A 17,919-nucleotide genomic window follows, 5' to 3' on the forward strand; every position below is an offset into this window, starting at 1 on the left:
CCTTTTGGATGTGGCAGTAATTTTGAAAACCAACCAAGTGTTGGAGAAAAGGTAAAAGAAATAATGAGAATCTGGTTTGAAAAGAATAAGTATTTTATAATCTGTATTATAAATTCTATTAGCCTGGATAAACTGTGTCAAATCTAAAATACCAAGAGGTTTAAGTTCGATACAATTGAAAATGAGTATCACTATTTAAGTAATAATGACATTTTCTTGGTGTTAATTTATCTTCTCAGTATTATCCACTGTGAGACCTAACTTCCTAAGAAAATCTGAAAACTTTATCTACCATTTAAAAGTAATCTTTTAATCCCCTTAACATTTTATAATAGACTATCATAATGGATTTTCCTAAGCTTTCCATTGATGCAGGTGCCAGTGAACTTAGAGTGCTTTCTCTGATGGTTCCAAGATGGACAGAATCCTAGGCAGTTGAGTAACAGATAGTAATGCTTTGCTTTCTTTTATATCTCTTCTACTTTATTTGTATTATTAGTATTCTCTTCAATATGATGTTTCTTCGTAGAAATATTTTAAAGTGACTTCATTTTGTGAGGAATAGTTAATCTATATAATATAATCCATAAACTTAACTAGTTAAATATAACTTCAATATGGTAAAAATAAATGGATAAATGAAGGGCACCTCTGTGAAACCCTCTGCATTGTTGTACCTCCCACCTTTTGCGCAGGAGGCCTCATGTCCCATTTAGGACATATGACCTACTTATATGTGGTCTGAGTGAGGATTCTTGTGTCATTTGATATTAAATACTAATAAGGCCTATTTTTCTTATTAAATAATAAATATAAATAGAAGGTTCTTGAATGAGCATGTAATGGATAATTTCACTATTTGTAGAACTGTACCCCAACTCCTTACCCTCAGCTTAGTTGTCCCCAATACCTGCCTTGGACTTTAAATCTCCCTCATCTCTCTTTATATTTGAGTTTTGGCCAGTGGCCAACATATCTCCTCCTACTACTACATTGTTTGCAGCTCACAGTGGGGGCTCATGGAGGATGGATGATGGTGTGATAGTGTTCTGGAACATAAAACTAGAGGAAAGCCTTTACAAAGATAACTTTAATTTCTTCCATTTTTGGTGACCAGATCTATGTTTCAGTTTTGTGAAAGTCAGAAGATAAAGATGTCTGCTATTAGTACTGTTGTTTTTCAGTTTTGTCAGAGTCACAAGATAAAGATGTTTGCTATTAGTACTATTGTTTAATATTTTCCTGGAGCTAATTAAAAGTAAAGAAAACAAGATACAGAGGACATCAGCAAGATAGCAGAATATGAGGCTTCTGACTTTTCTGCCTCCCACAGATGCACTGAATGAACAGCTACACGCAAATCAATTCCTTTGGAGAGAAATACAGAAACTAATTGAGGGACTTCCCTGGTGGCACAGTGGTTAAGAATCTGCCTGCCAATGCAGGGGACACAGGTTTGAGCTCTGGTCCGGGAAGATCCCACAGGTTGCGGAGCAACTAAGCCCACACGCCACCACTACTGAGTCTGTGCTCTAGAGCCCACGAACCACAACTACCAAGCCTGCGTGCCACAACTACTGAAGCCTGCATGCCTAGAGCCTGTGCTCCACAACAAGAGAAGCCACCGCAATGAGAAACCCGCACACTGCAACGAAGAGTAGCCTCCACTTGACGCAACTAGAGAAAGCATGTGCACAGCAACAAAGACCCAATGCAGCCAAAAATAAATAAATAAATAAAATAAATTTTTAAAAAAAAGAAACTAATTGAGTTACTCTACACATTGGGTGACAGAGAAAATACCTACATTGAAACGAGTAGGAAAACTAAGATACATTCATGCTGTAAACCTTCTTGCAATCAGGAGGGAACCCTCAACTACCAGCTTCTCCCTGAGGAGTAGAGGGTTTGGACCACATGGCTAGCTCCTCAACTTTTGTGGCTGTTACCTAAGGAACTGGCTCCCAAATTACCTAGCTCTGAGAGTCAGTGGGGATCAGCATTTGTGAGTCCCCCAGGACCACATTAAACAAACAGATGGTTTTAAACAGAAGTGTAAGTACTCACCATGGCTATACCCCTGGGCTCAACAGAGGGAACAGGATAAAGCACAAGGTTATTAGTTTCTCCCTGATACTCTCAGTGTGAGTTTGACTGCATACTTTTCTAGTTGCTGCCCAAGGATTGAGAGTTTCTAATCAGCTTGTGTCTGGAAGCTGATTGTGCTCCTCCAGGAGCCTGAAAGTGCTGTGGGCACTTCCCTCCCCGTCTCTGCCCTCACTCACTCCAATGATAAAAGTGAGTGTCCAGCTTCTTCCTGGAAGGAGCTTGTCCATGCATCTAGCACCCCAACTTTTATGACTGCCACTCAAAGGACTGGCTTCCAAATCACCTAGCTTAGAGAGCCAAAAGGGCTTGGCACTCACAAGTCCCCATTCACTACAGAAAACTAGTAGGCAATTTCCAACAGATGTGTGAGCACTTCCTGCCATTGTCTCCCCAGGCTTATCACAGAGGGAGCAGGCAAAAACACAAGTCTCAGTTTTTACCTGGAAGGGATTTAAATATACACTTTTTTAGCTGCTACCTAATGGTTCTGATTAGCCTGCATCTGGGAGCTGTTGGAGCACGTAATTAAAAGTTCTGTGGGACCCTGAATGGATGTGTGGAGACTTCCTGTGGTCTGAATTACCTGTCAGGTAATTCAAAATGCTTGTCATCAGGATGCTCACTGAGGTCAAGAGAGCAATGCATGAGCAAAGTGAGAATTTTAACTGAAAGAAGAAGTATAAAAATACTAAAAAGAAATTGTAGAGCTGAAGAATAAGTGAAGTGAAAAACTCAAAAGAGCGATTCAACAATAGACTCGATCAAACAGAAGAAAGGATCAATGAGCTTGAAGATAACTCACTGGAAGTCATCCAGTCAGAGGAGCAAAAAGCAAAAAGAACAAAAAAGAGTGAAAATATGGAGTGGGATGATATATTCAAAATTCTAAAAGAACTTATGAAAGAAAGAAAACTACCAACCAAGAATACTGTTTCTGGCAAAGTTGTCCTTCAGAATTGAAGGGGAAATAAAGATATTCTTAAACAAACAAAAGCTGAAGGAATTCATCCCCAGTAAACCTGCATTACAAGAAATGCTAAAGGAGTTCTTTAAGCTGAAGTGAAAGGATGCTGATTAGGAATATGAAAACATAAAAGTATAAAGCTCTCTGGTAAAGGTTAATATAAAGTTGTATTCAAAATACTCTCATAATGATGGTGGTGTGTAAATCACATGTAAATCTGGTGTAAAGTTTAAAAGAAAAAAGTATTAAAAATCTCTATAGCTCCAATACTTTTTTAATGGACACATAATAGAAAAAGATGGAATTGTGACATCAAAAACATAAAATGTGGGAACAGAGAGTAAATGTATGGAGATTTGTATGTTATTGAAGTTATCAGCTTAAAATGGACTGTTATAACTATAGGATGTTTTAGGCAAGCCTCAAAGCAAAAATGTATAGTAGATATACAAAAGCTAATGAGAAAAGAAGCAAAGTGTACCACAGAAAATCATCAAATCATAAAAGATGAGAGAAAGAGAAGAAAATAGGAACAAAGGATCTACAAAACACCCAGAAAAGAATTAACAAAAGGGCAATAGTAAGTCTTTACTTGTCAAAAATTACTTTAGTTGGAAATGGACTAATTCTTTAGTTGTAGACTGAAAGTGAAGGGATGGGAAAAGATATTCCACACAAGTGGAAAGCAAAAGAGAGCAGCAATAGTTATTCTTGTATCAGACAAAATAGAATTTAAGTAAAAAAACTGTAAAAAGAGTCAAGGTTGTTATATAATGATAAAGAGGTCAGTTCATCAAGAGAATTTAACAGTTGAAAATATTTATGCACTCAATATTGGAGCGTCTAAATTTATAAAGCAAATATTAACAGATTTGAAGGGAGAAATAGACAACTATACAATAATAATAAGGGATCTCGGTAGTCCACTTTGAACAATGAATAGATCATCCAGACAGAAAAGAAGGAAACACTGGACTTAAAGTATACTTTAGATGAAAAGAATCTCACAGACATATACAGAACATCCATCTAACAGCAGCAGAGTGCACAGTTCTTCTCAAATGTACATGGAACATCTTCCAGGATAGATCATATGTTAGACCACAAAACTAGTCTTAACAAATATAAGAAGATTGAAATCATATCAAGCATCTTTTCTGACAGTAATGGTATGAAACTGGAAATCAATTACAGGAGAAAAACTGGAAAATTCACAAATATGTGGAGATTAAACAACATGCTCCTGAGCAAATAGTTGGTCAAAGAAGAAATCAAAAGAGAATTCAAAAAATATCTTGAGAGAAATGAAAATGAAATGCAACATAATAAAATTATGGGATACAGCAAAAGTGATTCTAAGAGGGAAGTTTATAGTGATAAATGTCTACATTAAGAGGAAAGATCTCAAACAAATTAACTTTACCCCAGAAAAAACTAGAAAAAGGAGAACTACTAAGCCTAAATTTAGTAGAAGGAGGAAATAACACAGATCAGAGCAGAAATAAATGAGAGACTAGAAAGATAATAGAAAAGATCAATGAAACTAAGAGGTTTTTTTTTTGAAAAGGTAAACAAAATTGACAAACCTTTAACTAGACTAACAGAAAAAAAGAAAGAAGACTCAAAATCAGAAATGAAAGAGGAAATTTACACCTGATTACAACTGATGCCTCAGAAATACAAAGGATCATAAGAGACTACTGTGAACAATTATATGCCAAAAAATTGGATAACATAGAAGGTTGGAGAAATTGCTAGAAACATAAAACCTTCCAAGACTGAATTGTGAAGAAATAGAAAATTTGAACAGACCAATAACAAGTAAGGTGATTGAATCAGTAATCAAAAATTCTCCCAACAAAGAAAAGTCTAGGACCAGATGGCTTTACTGATGAATTCTACCAAGCATTTAAAGAATAATTAGTGGTAATTCCTTCTCAAACTCTTTCAAAAAGCTGAAGAGGAGAGAACAATTCCAAACTCATTTTACAAGCCCAGGATTACCTGATACCAAGATCAGAAAAGAACATTACTAGAAAAGAAAACTACAGACCAATATCCCTGATGAACATATATGCAAAAATCCTCAACAAAAATACTAGCAAACAGAATCAACAGCACATTAAAAAGGATCATATACCAGGATCAAGTGGAAGTTATTCACAAGATGCATGGATGGTGTAATATAAACCATCCATTGATTTGACATTTATAGTCAAAGCAGTAAACATGATACACCATAATGAAGGGGAAAATAATCATGTTATCATCTCAATAGATGCAAGAGAAAGAATTTGACAAAAGGCAGTACACTTTGATGACAAAAGCTCTTGACAAATTGGGTATGGAAGGAATGTGGGTCAACAAAATGATAGCCATATATAACAAGCTTACAGTTAACATGCTCACTAGTGAAAACTGAAAGCTTTTCATCTAGGATCAGGAATAAGAAAACAGTAGCTTCTATCGCCACTTTTATTCAACATAGAACTGGAAGTTCTAGCCAGGGCAATTAGGCAAGGAATATAAATAAAAGCATCCATATCAGAAACGAAGAAGTAAAATTGTCTCTGCAGAATACATGATCTCATATATAGAAAACCCTGAGAATGCTATCAAAAAATTGTTAAAACTAATAAATGAACTCAGTAAAGTTGCAAGATACAAAATCAACAAACAGAAATGAGTTGCATTTCTATACATTGACTACAAACTCTCTGGAAAAGAAATTAAGAAAACAATCTAATTTACAGTTGTGTTAAAAGGAATAAAATCCTATGTAATAAATTTAACCTAAGAGGTGAAAGATCTGTAAACTTAAAACTATAAAACATTGATGGAAGGAACTGAAGAAGATGTAAGTAAGTGGAAAGATATTCTATGTTCATGGATTAGAATTAATATTGTTAAAATATCCATACAAACCAAAATAATATGTAGATTCAATGCAATCCCTATGAAAATTCCAATGGCATTTTTCACAGAAATAGAAAAAATAATCCTAAAATTTGTGCAGAATCATGTGAAACTCCAAATAGCTAAGCAGTCTTGAGCAAAAAGAGCAAAGTTGGAGGCATTCTACTTCCTGATTTCAAACTATCTTACAAAACTTTAGTGATCAAAATGGTATGGTATTGACATAAAAACAGACACAGATCAATGGAACAGAATAAGGAGACCAGAAATGAACCTACATATATATGGGTCAACTAATCTTAAACAAAGGAATCAAGAATACACAATGTGGAAAGGATAGTATCTTCAGTAAATTGTCTTGGAGAACTAGATGTCCACATGCGAAAGAATGAAATTGGATCGTTAACTCACACCATACACAAAAATCAACTCAAAATGGGTTAAAGACTTAAATGTAAGACCTGAAACTGTAAAACTTCTGGAAGAAAGCATAGAGGAAAAGTTCCTTAAGACTGATCTTGTTAATGATTTTTTTTGGATCTGACACCAAAAGCAGAGGCAACAAAAGTAAAAATAAAGAAGTAGGGCTACATCAAACTAAATTGTTTCTGCATAGCAAGGGAGACAATCAATAAAATGAAAGGCAGCCTACAGAATGGGAGAAAATATTTTTAAACATAGATCCAATAAGGGGTTAATGTCCAAAATATGTAAGGAACTCTTACAAGTAACAGCCAAAGAAAAGGTTTAGGGTAAAAATGTGAAGTTTTTCTAAAGAAAATATGTGGCCATCAGATATATGAAAAGATCCTTCACCTCACTAATCATCAGGGAAATGTAAATCAAAACCACAGTTAACTATGTATCACTTCACACCTGTTAGGATGGCTCTTATCAAAAAGTCAAAAGATAATAGATGTTGGTGAGGATGTAGATACACTGGAAACTTGTGCACTGTAGGTGGGAATGCAAAATGATGCAGCTGCTATGGGAAACAGTATGGAGGTTCTTCAAAAAATAAAAATAGAACCACCATATGATTCAGCCATCCCACTTCTGGGTATTTATCCAAGAGAACTGAAATCAGGATCTCAAAGACACATTAGTACTCCCAGGTTTATAGCAGCACTATTCACAATACCCAAGATACGGAAACAACATGTGTCCATTGATGGATGAATAGATAAAGAAAATGTATAATGGAATACTATTCAGCCTTAAATAAGAAGGAAGTTCTGCAGTATGCAACAACATGGATGAACCTGGGGGACATTATGCTAAGTGAAAGAAGCCAGTCACAGAAAGACAAATACTATGTGATTCCACTTACATGTGGTATCTACAGTAGTCAAATTCATAGCAACAAAGAATGGAATGGTTTCCAGGGGCAAGGGAAATGGTGAAGTGGGGAGTTATAAATTAGCAGGCATAAAGTTTTAATGAAGAAAGATAAGTAAATAATAGAGATCTGCTCTACAACATTGTACGTATAGTCAACAATACTCTATTATGCACTTCAAAAAATTGTCAAGAGGGTAGATCTCATGTTAAGTATTCTTACCACAATATAAAAAAATTAATAAAGTTTTTTCTAAAAAAAGAGTGAAAATGAACTTCCCTGGTGGTGCAATGGTTAAGAATCCACCTGCCAACACAGGGGACATGGGTTCAAGCCCTGGTTTGGGAAGATCCCACATGCTGTGGAGCAACTAAACCCATGCACCACAACTACTGAGCCTGTGCTCTAGGACCTGTGAGCCACAACTACTGAGCCCTTGTGCCACAACTACTGAAGCCCACACGCCTAGAGCCTGTGCTCCACAACAAGAGATGCCACCGTTATGAGAAGCCCGTGCACTGCAACAAAGAGTAGCCCCCACTCTCTGCAACTAGAGAAAGCCTGCACACAGCAATGGAGACCCAACGCAGCCAAAAAAAAAAAAAAAAAAGAATGAAAATGAATTAACTAAGCATCAACTCAAGAAGAGAAAGATTAGCTCAACAAAGAATGCCCTAAGAAAGTAGAAGAAAGGAAAGATTAAAGTGCAGCTATCAATTATACAGAATTCAAAAGAATAAAAGAGAAGACTCGAGCTCTGGTTGTTTAAAAAGCCCTGACAAGATAAATGAGGGGGAAAAGGTATGAGCAAATTAAGAGTGAAAGAAACATAATGAGAAATATAGTAGATGCACTAGAATTCTTTTTTTTTGTATTCTCTTTTATTATTTACAAATTTGAAATTTATTACAAGAAAAATTCTAAGTTTGTTTCATGATGAATTGTAGAAAATAAGCAACAAATTTGTATTTGTGCAAAACTTATATAGAATGCTTCTACATGATTCATAATTTTCTATCAATTTTACTACTCATTTATGTTTTTGTTAAATAATATTTTCAATTTTTTGTTTTTTAATTATGAGAAATTTAGAGAAAAAATGAAATACCTATATACTCATTGCCTGGACTTAGCGGACATTAACATTTTATTCTATTTGCTTCTGGTTGCTTAATTTTATTAAGAACTATAGTTGATTTACAGTATTTTATTAATTTTAGGTATACAACATAGTGATTCAGTATTTTTATAGATAACAGTCCTTTTAAATTACTATAAAATATTAGCTATATTCCATGTGCTGTATAATATATCCTTGTGGCTTATTTACTTTACACATAGTAGTTTGTGCCTCTTTAGAATTCTTAAATATTTGACAAAATTGGAAAATCCTCCCTTAAGCAAACTTTCCAAAAAAAGAGAACATTCTATATTTCGCTTTATGAGGCTGTTTTAATCTTAATGTCAAAAACAGACAAAGACAAACGTAGAAATGAAAGTTGTAGAGCAATCTCATCTGTAAACACATATATGAACCAATCTTAACTAATTATTAATAAACTGAATGCAACAACATATGTTAAAGAAAAGAATGTTATGATGTGAACCCAGAATGCAAATATGGTTTATCATTAATTAAATCCATTAATACAACCTATTCAATTCACATATTTAAAAAGAAAAACCTTATGTTCACCTCAGTATACAGAAAGGCCTTCGATAAAATTCAACACCACTTCAGGTTTAAAAACAACAAAAATTCTCTTCATTAACTGGTAACTAAAGGAAAACAATTTTTTTTTCCCTTTCAATGGTCTCTACCAAAAACATGCGTATATGTTTGACTTTATAGTCAAATAGTGGAATCATTCTCTTTAAAATTAGAAAAAAAATCAGGATAGTGGCTTCTATTCAATATTATACCTGTCCTAGCCAGTGTAATAAAAGAAGACATAAGGATTGGAAATAGAAAAAGAAAAAGAAAGCTATCATACACACACAAACATGAGGAAGTACACCAAATGTGAAGTGAAATGCAAAACAATGCCTTGCCCAAGGATATAGAGCTGGTGAGGAGCAGAGCCTCAGAGGAATTCACATTTCATTTGGTTCCAAAGTCTGGAGTCAACAACTTCTAATCTACTGTCTAGTGACCCACTTCAACTGCAATATAAAATGCAGTATTATTCCTCATAAATTTCCTTGCAAAAGTATTAGCCAAATTCATATATATATGTGTGTGTGTGTGTGTGTGTGTGTATATATATATATATATATATATATATATATATATATATATATAATCTCAGCAACATTTCATAATCTTCCTTTAGATTTTGTTCTTCCTGTTTTTAGATTTTTTCCACTCTTTCAATATGATAAGCAGTGCACAGTGAATATTGTTGGTCTTTGTATGTATAAGTTAGTCACTTTTAAAAAATTTTTTTAGTTTTTGTATTTTATAATTAATTTTTATTGGAGTACAGATGCTTTACAACGTTGTATTAGTTTCTACTGTATAGCAAAGTGAATCAGCTATACATATACATATATCCTCTCTTTTTTTGATTTCCTTCCCATTTAGGTCACCACAGAGCACTGAGTAGAGTTCCCTGAGCTATACAGTGTGTTCTCATCAGTTATCTATTTTATACATGGTATCAATAGTGTATATATGTCAATCCCAATCTCCCAATTCATTCCACCCCCACTTCCTCCCTTGGTGTCCATACGTTTGTTCTCTATGTCTGTGTCTCTATTTCTGTTCTGCAAATAAGATCATATATACCATTTTTCTAGATTCCATATATATGCGTTAATATACGATATTTGTTTTTCTCTTTCTGACTTAGTTCACTCTGTATGACACTCTCTAGGTCCATCCATATCTCTACAAATGACCCAATTTCATTCCTTTTTGTGGCTGAGTAATATTCCATTTTATATATGTACCACATTTTCTTTATCTATTCCTCTGTTGATGGACATTTAGGTTGCTTGCATGTCCTAGCTATTGTAAATAGTGCTGCAGTGAACACTGTGGTACATGACTTTTTGAATTATGGTTTTCTCTGGGTATATACCAATTAGTGGGATTGCTGAGTCATATGGTAGTTCTATTTTTAGTTTTTTAAGGAACCTCCATACTGTTCTCCATAGTGGCTGTATCAATTTACATTCCCACCAGCAGCATAGGAGGGTTCTCTTTTCTCCACACCCTCTCCAGCATTTATTGTTTGTAGACTTTTTAATGATGGCCATTCTGACTGCTGCGAGATGATACCTGGTTGTAGTTTTGATTTTCATTTCTCTAATAATTAGTAATGTTGAGCATTTTTTCATGTATTTGTTGGCCATCTGTATGTCTTCTTTGGAGAAATGTCTATTAAGGTCTTCCGCCCATTATTTGATTGAGCTGCTTGTATATTTTGGAGATAATTCTTTGTCAGTTGCTTCGTTTGCAAATATTTTCTCCCATTCTGAGGGTAGTCTTTTTGTCTTGCTTATGGTTTCCTTTGCTGTGCAAAACTTAATTAGGTTACATTTGTTTATTTTTGGTTTTGTTTCATTATTCCAGGAGGTGAATCGAAGAAGATCTTGCTGCAATTTATGTCAAAGAGTGTTGTGCCTATGTTTTCCTCTAAGAGTTTTATAGTGTCTGGCCTTACATTTAGGTCTTTAATCCATTTTGAGTTTATTTTTGTGTATGGTGTTAGGGAGTGTTCTAATTTCATTCTTTAACGTGTAGCTGTCCAGTTTTCTGAGCACCACTTATTGAAGAGGCTGTTTTTTCTCCATTGTATATTCTTGCCTCCTTTGTCATAGCTTAGGTGACCATAGGTGCCTGGGTTTATCTCTGGGCTTTCTATCCTGTTCCATTGATCTATATTTCTGTTTTTGTGCCAGTACCATGCCGTCTTGATTACTGTAGCTTTGTAGTATAGTCTGAAGTCAGGGAGCCTAATTTCTCCGGCTCTGTTTTTCTTTCTCAAGATTGCTTTGGCTATTCAGGGTCTTTTGCGTTTCCATAAATATCATAAAATTTTCTGTTCTAATTCTGTGGAAAATGCCGTTGGTAATTTGATAGGGATTGCATTGAATCTGTAGATTGCTTTGGGTAGTATGGTCATTTTCACAATATTGATTCTTCCAATCCAAGAACATGGTATATCTCTCCATCTGTTTCTGTCATCTTTGATTTCTTTCATCAGCATCTTATAATTTTCTGAGTACAGGTCTTTTGCCTCCTCAGTTAGGTTTATTCCTAGGTATTTTATTCTTTTTGTTGCAGTCGTAAATAGGATTGTTTTCTTAATTTCTCTTTCTGATCTTTCATTGTTAGTGTATAGGAATGCAATAGATTTTTGTGGATTAATTTTGTATCCTGCAACTTTACTAAATTTATTGATTAGCTCTCATAGTTTTCTGGTAGCATCTTTAGGGTTTTCTATGTATAGTATCATGTCATCTGCAAACAATGACAGTTGTACTTCTTCTTTTCCAATTTGGGGTCCTTTTATTTCTTTTTCTTTTCTGATTGCCATGGCTAGCACTTCCAAGACTGTTGAATAATAGTCATGGAAGTGGACACCCTTGTCTTGTTCCTGATTTTAGAGGAAATGCTTTCAGTTTTTCACCATTGAGAATAACGTTTGCTGTGGGTTTTCCATATGTGTCCTTTATTATGTTGATCTAGGTTCCCTCTCTGCCTACTTTCTGGAGAGTTATCATATATCAATGTTGAATTTTGTCAAAAGCTTTTTTTGCATCTATTGAGATGATCATGTGGTGTTTATTCTTCAGTTTGTTAATATGGTGTATCACATTGATTGATTTGCATATATTGAAGCATCCTTGCATCCCTGGGATAAATCCCACTTGATCGTGGTGTATAATCCTTTTAATGTGTTGTTGGATTCTGTTTGCTAGTATTTTGTTGAGGGTTTTTACGTCTATGTTTATCAGTGATATTGGCCTGCAGTTTTCCTTTTTGTGATATCTTTGTCTGGTTTTGGTAACAGGATGACGGTGGCCTCATAGAATGCGTTTGAGAGTGTTGCACCCTCTGCAATTGTTTGGAAGAGTTTGAACAGGATAGGCATTAGCTCTTCTCTAAATGATTGATAGAATTCGCCTGGAAAGCCATCTGGTCCTGGACTTTGTTTGTTGGAAGATTTTTAATTACAGTTTCAACTTCATTACTTCTGATTGGTCAGTTCATATTTTCTGTTTCTTCTTGATTCAGTGTTCAAGGTTATACTTTTCTGAGAATTTGTCCATTTCTTCCAGGTTGTCCATTTTACTGGCATATAGTTGCTTGTAGAAGTCTCTTATAATTCCTTGTGTTTCTGTGATTTCAGTTGTAACTTCTCCTTTTCCATTTCTATTTTTTTTGATTTGAGTCCTCTCCCTTCTTTTCTTGAGGAGTCTGGCTAGTGGTTTATCAATTTTTTTTATCTTCTCAAAGAACCAGCTTTTAGTTTTATTCATCTTTGCTATTGTTTTCCTCATTAGGTTAGTCTCTTTTAAGTTTATTTTCTTTGTATACATTCAAATGAGTGGGATTAATAGGTCAAAAATTGTGGCTATGGCTATTGAAATATATTGGCAAATTTTATTCTAAAGCGATTTGTAGTGATCATGGAAAGTGTGATTATAAGTGTGTTTCTAATTATACAATTAACTCATGGATTAAGAGCTTCTTTAAATGGTGCTTATATTGGATAGTGGTTGTTCTACTAATTTATTAATATGGTATATGTAAGTCTTTTTTTAAAAAAGACTTTAAATACTTTAATACTTTATTGTTAAGTTGCTGAGGGCTTCCCTGGTGGCGCAGTGGTTGAGAGTCTGCCTGCCGATGCAGGGGACACGGGTTCGTGCCCCTGTCTGGGAAGATCCCACATGCCGCAGAGAGGCTGGGCCCGTGAGCCATGGCTGCTGAGCCTGCACTTCCGGAGCCTGTGCTCCGCAATGGGAGAGGCCCACATACCGCAAAAAAAAAAAAAAGTTGCTGATAGTTTTTCTTGTATTTCAGCTATATTACTTATTTTTTAGTATACACGTAACTATTATTATTTTTGCTAGAAGTCAGGGGCTAACTCATATAATTCTAACGTTTTATATGTTTAAAATTTTCATAATAAAAAACCTCTGAGAAATTTTTTTCAAATCACTTGAATTAATAATGGATAAAAGGCAAAGCTATATAAGCAAAAGAATCCTTTAATTTTTTTAAAATAAATTTCAAATTTTCACATGGTGAAATATTTTGCTACCTTTGATTTTCCTCAGAATTAGAAGAGGGGATCAAGTCACACTATGTCCACCATATACCCAAGAGGCAGTACTGCCCAGTGGATAAGACCACACAATTAGGGAGAAAACTGCCTGCATTTAAATCCCAACTCTGTCACATAGTACCTCTGGGACTTTAAATAAATTACTATACTTTTCTAAGCTTTTTTTTTCTCTCTAAAAGTGCTCATACTGAGGTTGTTGGGAAGACTATAAGCTGTGTGCATAAGGCACTTAGAATAGTATTTGGCTCATAGTCAGCACTGAATAAGGCTTAGCTGTTATTATGGCAAAAGTACTGGATATGTACTAACTGGTAATAGAATAGATATTAGAGTAAACCTCTACTCCACTTCTGGTCCATCATACTTTTCTTATTTTTAATTTTGGAGCATTTTATGACCAGAGTGATTGATGCTTCTGTTTTGTTCCTTTGTTTCTGGGTAGGTGGAAATGTAACATGTTCAGCATGTACAGAGAGGAGGTGGGCAAAAAAGTTATAAAAGAGCCACTTCTCGGATTTTGGCTTTAACTTTCTCTCCTTATACCCTGAAATCTTATTCTTTTATTTTCCTGTTATTTATTTTCCAGATTAAATGCATTTATGGAAAAAGGAAAATTGAATAGTAAGATGATAGCAGAATATTGTAATACGGCAATGGATTCCTCAGTGGAAAACAACATTTATGTAAACAAAGTGTGGGTTCAGTGTGAGAATGAAAGTTGTTTGAAATGGAGATTGTTGTCAAGTGAGGATGCAGCCAAAGTTGATCACAATGAATCATGGTACTGCTTCATGAACACTGACTTAAGGTACAATAAGTGCTCTGTTTCTGAAGAAGACTTTCCTGAAGAGTCTCAGCTTCATCAAAGTGGATTTAAGATCGTCTATTCACAGCTCCCTCTTGGAAGCCTGGTTTTGGTAAAATTACAGAATTGGCCAAGGTAAGATTTTTGTTGCTGTTTTATAGTAAACTATTGAGGTATAGTCTTGCTAAGTTTATTGACTTTCAAAACTTTTCAAAGAATCAACTTCTTCCCTATTGTTGTCTAACTTCTTATTTATTGTATTTTGATCTCATTGTTATTCTTTCCCTGACTTCTTGGGGTTTAAGTCTTCTTTTTCTAGTTTCTTAAACTGGAAACTTAGATAACTGACTCATATCTGTTTCCCTCCTTATATGAGTGATTAAAGCTATAAATTTCTCTTATTAAGTACTACTTCAGTTATATCTCACAAATTTTAATATGTTGTATTTTATTACTATTCAGTTTGTGATTTCTTCTTTGAAATGAGTTATTAGAAATGTGTTTTTAAATTATAAAATATGCAGGATTCTAAAAATGTCTTATTTGTTTTGATTCCTAATTTAACTGTTGTAGTCTGTTTCATTGAATCTTGATTTATGGCACAGCATGACCTATCCTGAAAAACATTTATATTCTGTAACTGTTGCCTAGATGCCTAAAAGATTTTTTTCTTTTTCTTTAGGTATTTGTATATTTACTGCTGTATGGCTTAGGTTTTCCTGTTCTGAGTTTATTTCCCAAGTATGCAATCTGCCTTTTCAGTGTATGGTTTCAAATCTTTTTATTTCAATAAGGTTTTTTTAAAATTTTAAGCAGTTTATTCAGTTGCATTGCTTTGATTTTATTTTGGGACTTCTGTAGTACTGATAGTGAATCTTCTGTGGTTAGATTTGGTATTACTTTTTTCTTCCAATGTTATCATCTTTTCATTTTTTTAATTTAAATATTTTTCCCTTTCTATCTTTTATTTTTCTGAAGGAGTTACAAATTGAACTTATTTTTTCTGTGTTCCTTCCAGTTTAGTCTTTATTGAAAACTTTATAATTTCTTTCATGAGTTTTGCTGCCTCTCTTTTTATTTTTTTTAATTTTGCAATTTTTTAAAACATCTTTACTGGAGTATAATTGCTTTACAATGTTGTGTTAGTTTTTGCTATATAACAAAGTAAATCAGCTCTATGTATACATATATCCCCATATGCGCTCCCTCTCGCGTCTCCCTCGCACCCTCCATATCCCACCCCTCTAGCTGCTAACAAAGCACCAGGATGATCTCCCTGTGCTGTGTGGCTGCTTCCCACTAGCTATCTATTTTATATTTGGTAGTGTATATATGTCAGTGCCACTCTCTCACTTCTTCTTAGCTTACCCTTTCCCCTCCCCATGTCCTCAAGTCCATTCTCTATGTCTGCATCTTTATTCCTGTCCTGCCCTTAGATTGTTCAGAACCATTTTTTTTTTAGATTCCGTATATATGTGTTAGCATGTGATATTTGTTTTTCTCTTTCTGACTTACTTCACTCTGTATGACAGGCTCTAGGTCCATCCACCTCACTACAGATAACTCAATTTTGTTTCTTTTTATGGCTGAGTAATATTCCATTGTATATATGTGCCACATCTTCTTTATCCATTCATCTGTCAGTAGACACTTAGGTTTCTTCCATGTCTTGCCTATTGTAAATAGTGCTTCAGTGAACATCATATATGACTCTTTTTGAATTATGGTTTCCTCGGTATATGCCCAGTACTGGGATTGCTGGGTCGTATGGTACTTCTATTTTTAGTTTTTGAAGGAACCTCCATAGTGGCTGGATCAATTTACATTCCTACCAACAGTGCAAGAGGGTTCTCTTTTCTCCACACCCTCTCCAGCTATTGTTGTTTGTAGATTTTCTGATGATGCCCATTTTAACTGCTGTGAGGTGATACATCATTGTAGTTTTGCTTTGCATTTCTCTAATAATTAGTGATGTTGAGCAGCTTTTCATGTGCTTCTTGGCCATCTGTATGTCTTCTTCAGAGAAATGTCTATTTAGGTCTTCTGCCCATTTTTGTATTGGGTTGTTTGTTTTTTTGATATTGAGCTGGATGAGCTGCTTGTAAATTTTGGAGATTAATCCTTTGTCAGTTGCTTCATTTGCAAATATTTTCTCCCATTCTGAGGATTGTCTTTTCATCTTGTTTATGGTTTCCTTTGCAGTGCAAAAGCTTTTAAGTCTCATAAGGTCCCCTTTGTTTTTGTTTTTATTTCCATTTCTTTAGGAGGTGGGTCAAAACTGATGTTGCTGTGATTTATGTCAAAGTGTGTTCTTCCTATGTTTTCCTCTAAGAGTTTTATAGTGTTTAACCTTACATTTATGTCTTTAATCCATTTAGAGTTTATTTTTGTGTATGGTGTTAGGGAGTGTTCTATTTTCATTCTTTTACATGTAGCTGTCCAGTTTTTCCAGCACCATTATTGAAAGCACTGTCTTTTCTCCATTGTATATTCTTGCCTCCTTTCTCAAACACAAGGTGACCATATGTGCATGGGTTTATCTCTGGGCTTTCTATCCTGTTCCATGGATCTATATTTCTGTTTTTGTGCTAGTACCATACTGTCTTGATTACTGTAGCTTTGTAGTATAGTCTGAAGTTAGGAAGCCTGATTCCTCCAGCTCTGTTTTTCTTTCTCAATATTGCTTTGGCTATTTGGGGTTTTTTCTGTTTCCATATAAATTGTGAAATTTTCTGTTCTAGTTCTGTGAAAAATGCCATTGGTAGGTTGATAGGAATTGCATTGAATCTGTAGATTGCTTTGGGTAGTATAGTCGTTTTCACAGTATGGATTCTTCCAATCCAAGAACATGGTATATCTCTGCATCTGTTTGTATCATCTTTAATTTCTTTCATCAGTGCCTTATAATTTTCTGTATACAGGTCTTTTGTCTCCTTAGGTAGGTTTATTCCTAGGTATTTTATTCTTTCTGTTACAGTGGTAAAAAGTAGTGTTTCCTTAATTTTTCTTTCAGATTTTTCATCATTAGTGTACAGGAATGTAAGAGATCTCTGTGCATCAATTTGTATCCTGCTACTTTACCAGATTCATTGATTAGCTCTAGTAGTTTTCTGCTAGCATCTTTAGGATTATCTATGTATAGTATCATGTCATTTGCACACAGTGACAGCTTTACTTCTTCTTTTCTCTTTTGGATTCCTTTTATTTCTTTTTCTTCTCTGATTGCTGTGGCTAAAACTTCCAAAACTATGTTGAATAAGAGTGGTGAGAGTGGGCCACCTTGTACTGTTCCTTATCGTAGTGGATATGGTTTCTGTTTTTCACCATTGAGAACAATGTTGGCTGTGGGTTTGTCATATATGGCCTTTATTAGGTTGAGGTAAGTCCCCTATATTCCTACTTTCTGGAGGGTTTTTATCATAAATAGGTGTAAGCTTTTGTTGAAGCTTTTTCAGCATCTATTGAGTGTTTCATATGGTTTTTG

General features: G+C 34.6%; 1 protein-coding gene across 2 annotated transcripts in view; it reads left to right on the forward strand.

Annotated features, from left to right (window-relative positions):
• ZCWPW2 (zinc finger CW-type and PWWP domain containing 2) overlaps positions 1–17,919 on the forward strand; it is a 139,280-nt gene that overhangs the window by 39,383 nt on the left and 81,978 nt on the right. For both annotated transcript variants that reach the window (XM_079935751.1, XM_079935752.1), the window contains exon 2: positions 14,217–14,570. In XM_079935751.1, coding sequence (XP_079791877.1) covers positions 14,230–14,570 — 341 coding nt within the window. In that variant the 5' untranslated portion in view covers positions 14,217–14,229. The remainder of the gene's footprint in view (positions 1–14,216; positions 14,571–17,919) is intronic.

Source organism: Stenella coeruleoalba, assembly GCF_951394435.1.
Source record: "Stenella coeruleoalba genome assembly, chromosome: 10".
NCBI lineage: Eukaryota > Metazoa > Chordata > Mammalia > Artiodactyla > Delphinidae > Stenella > Stenella coeruleoalba.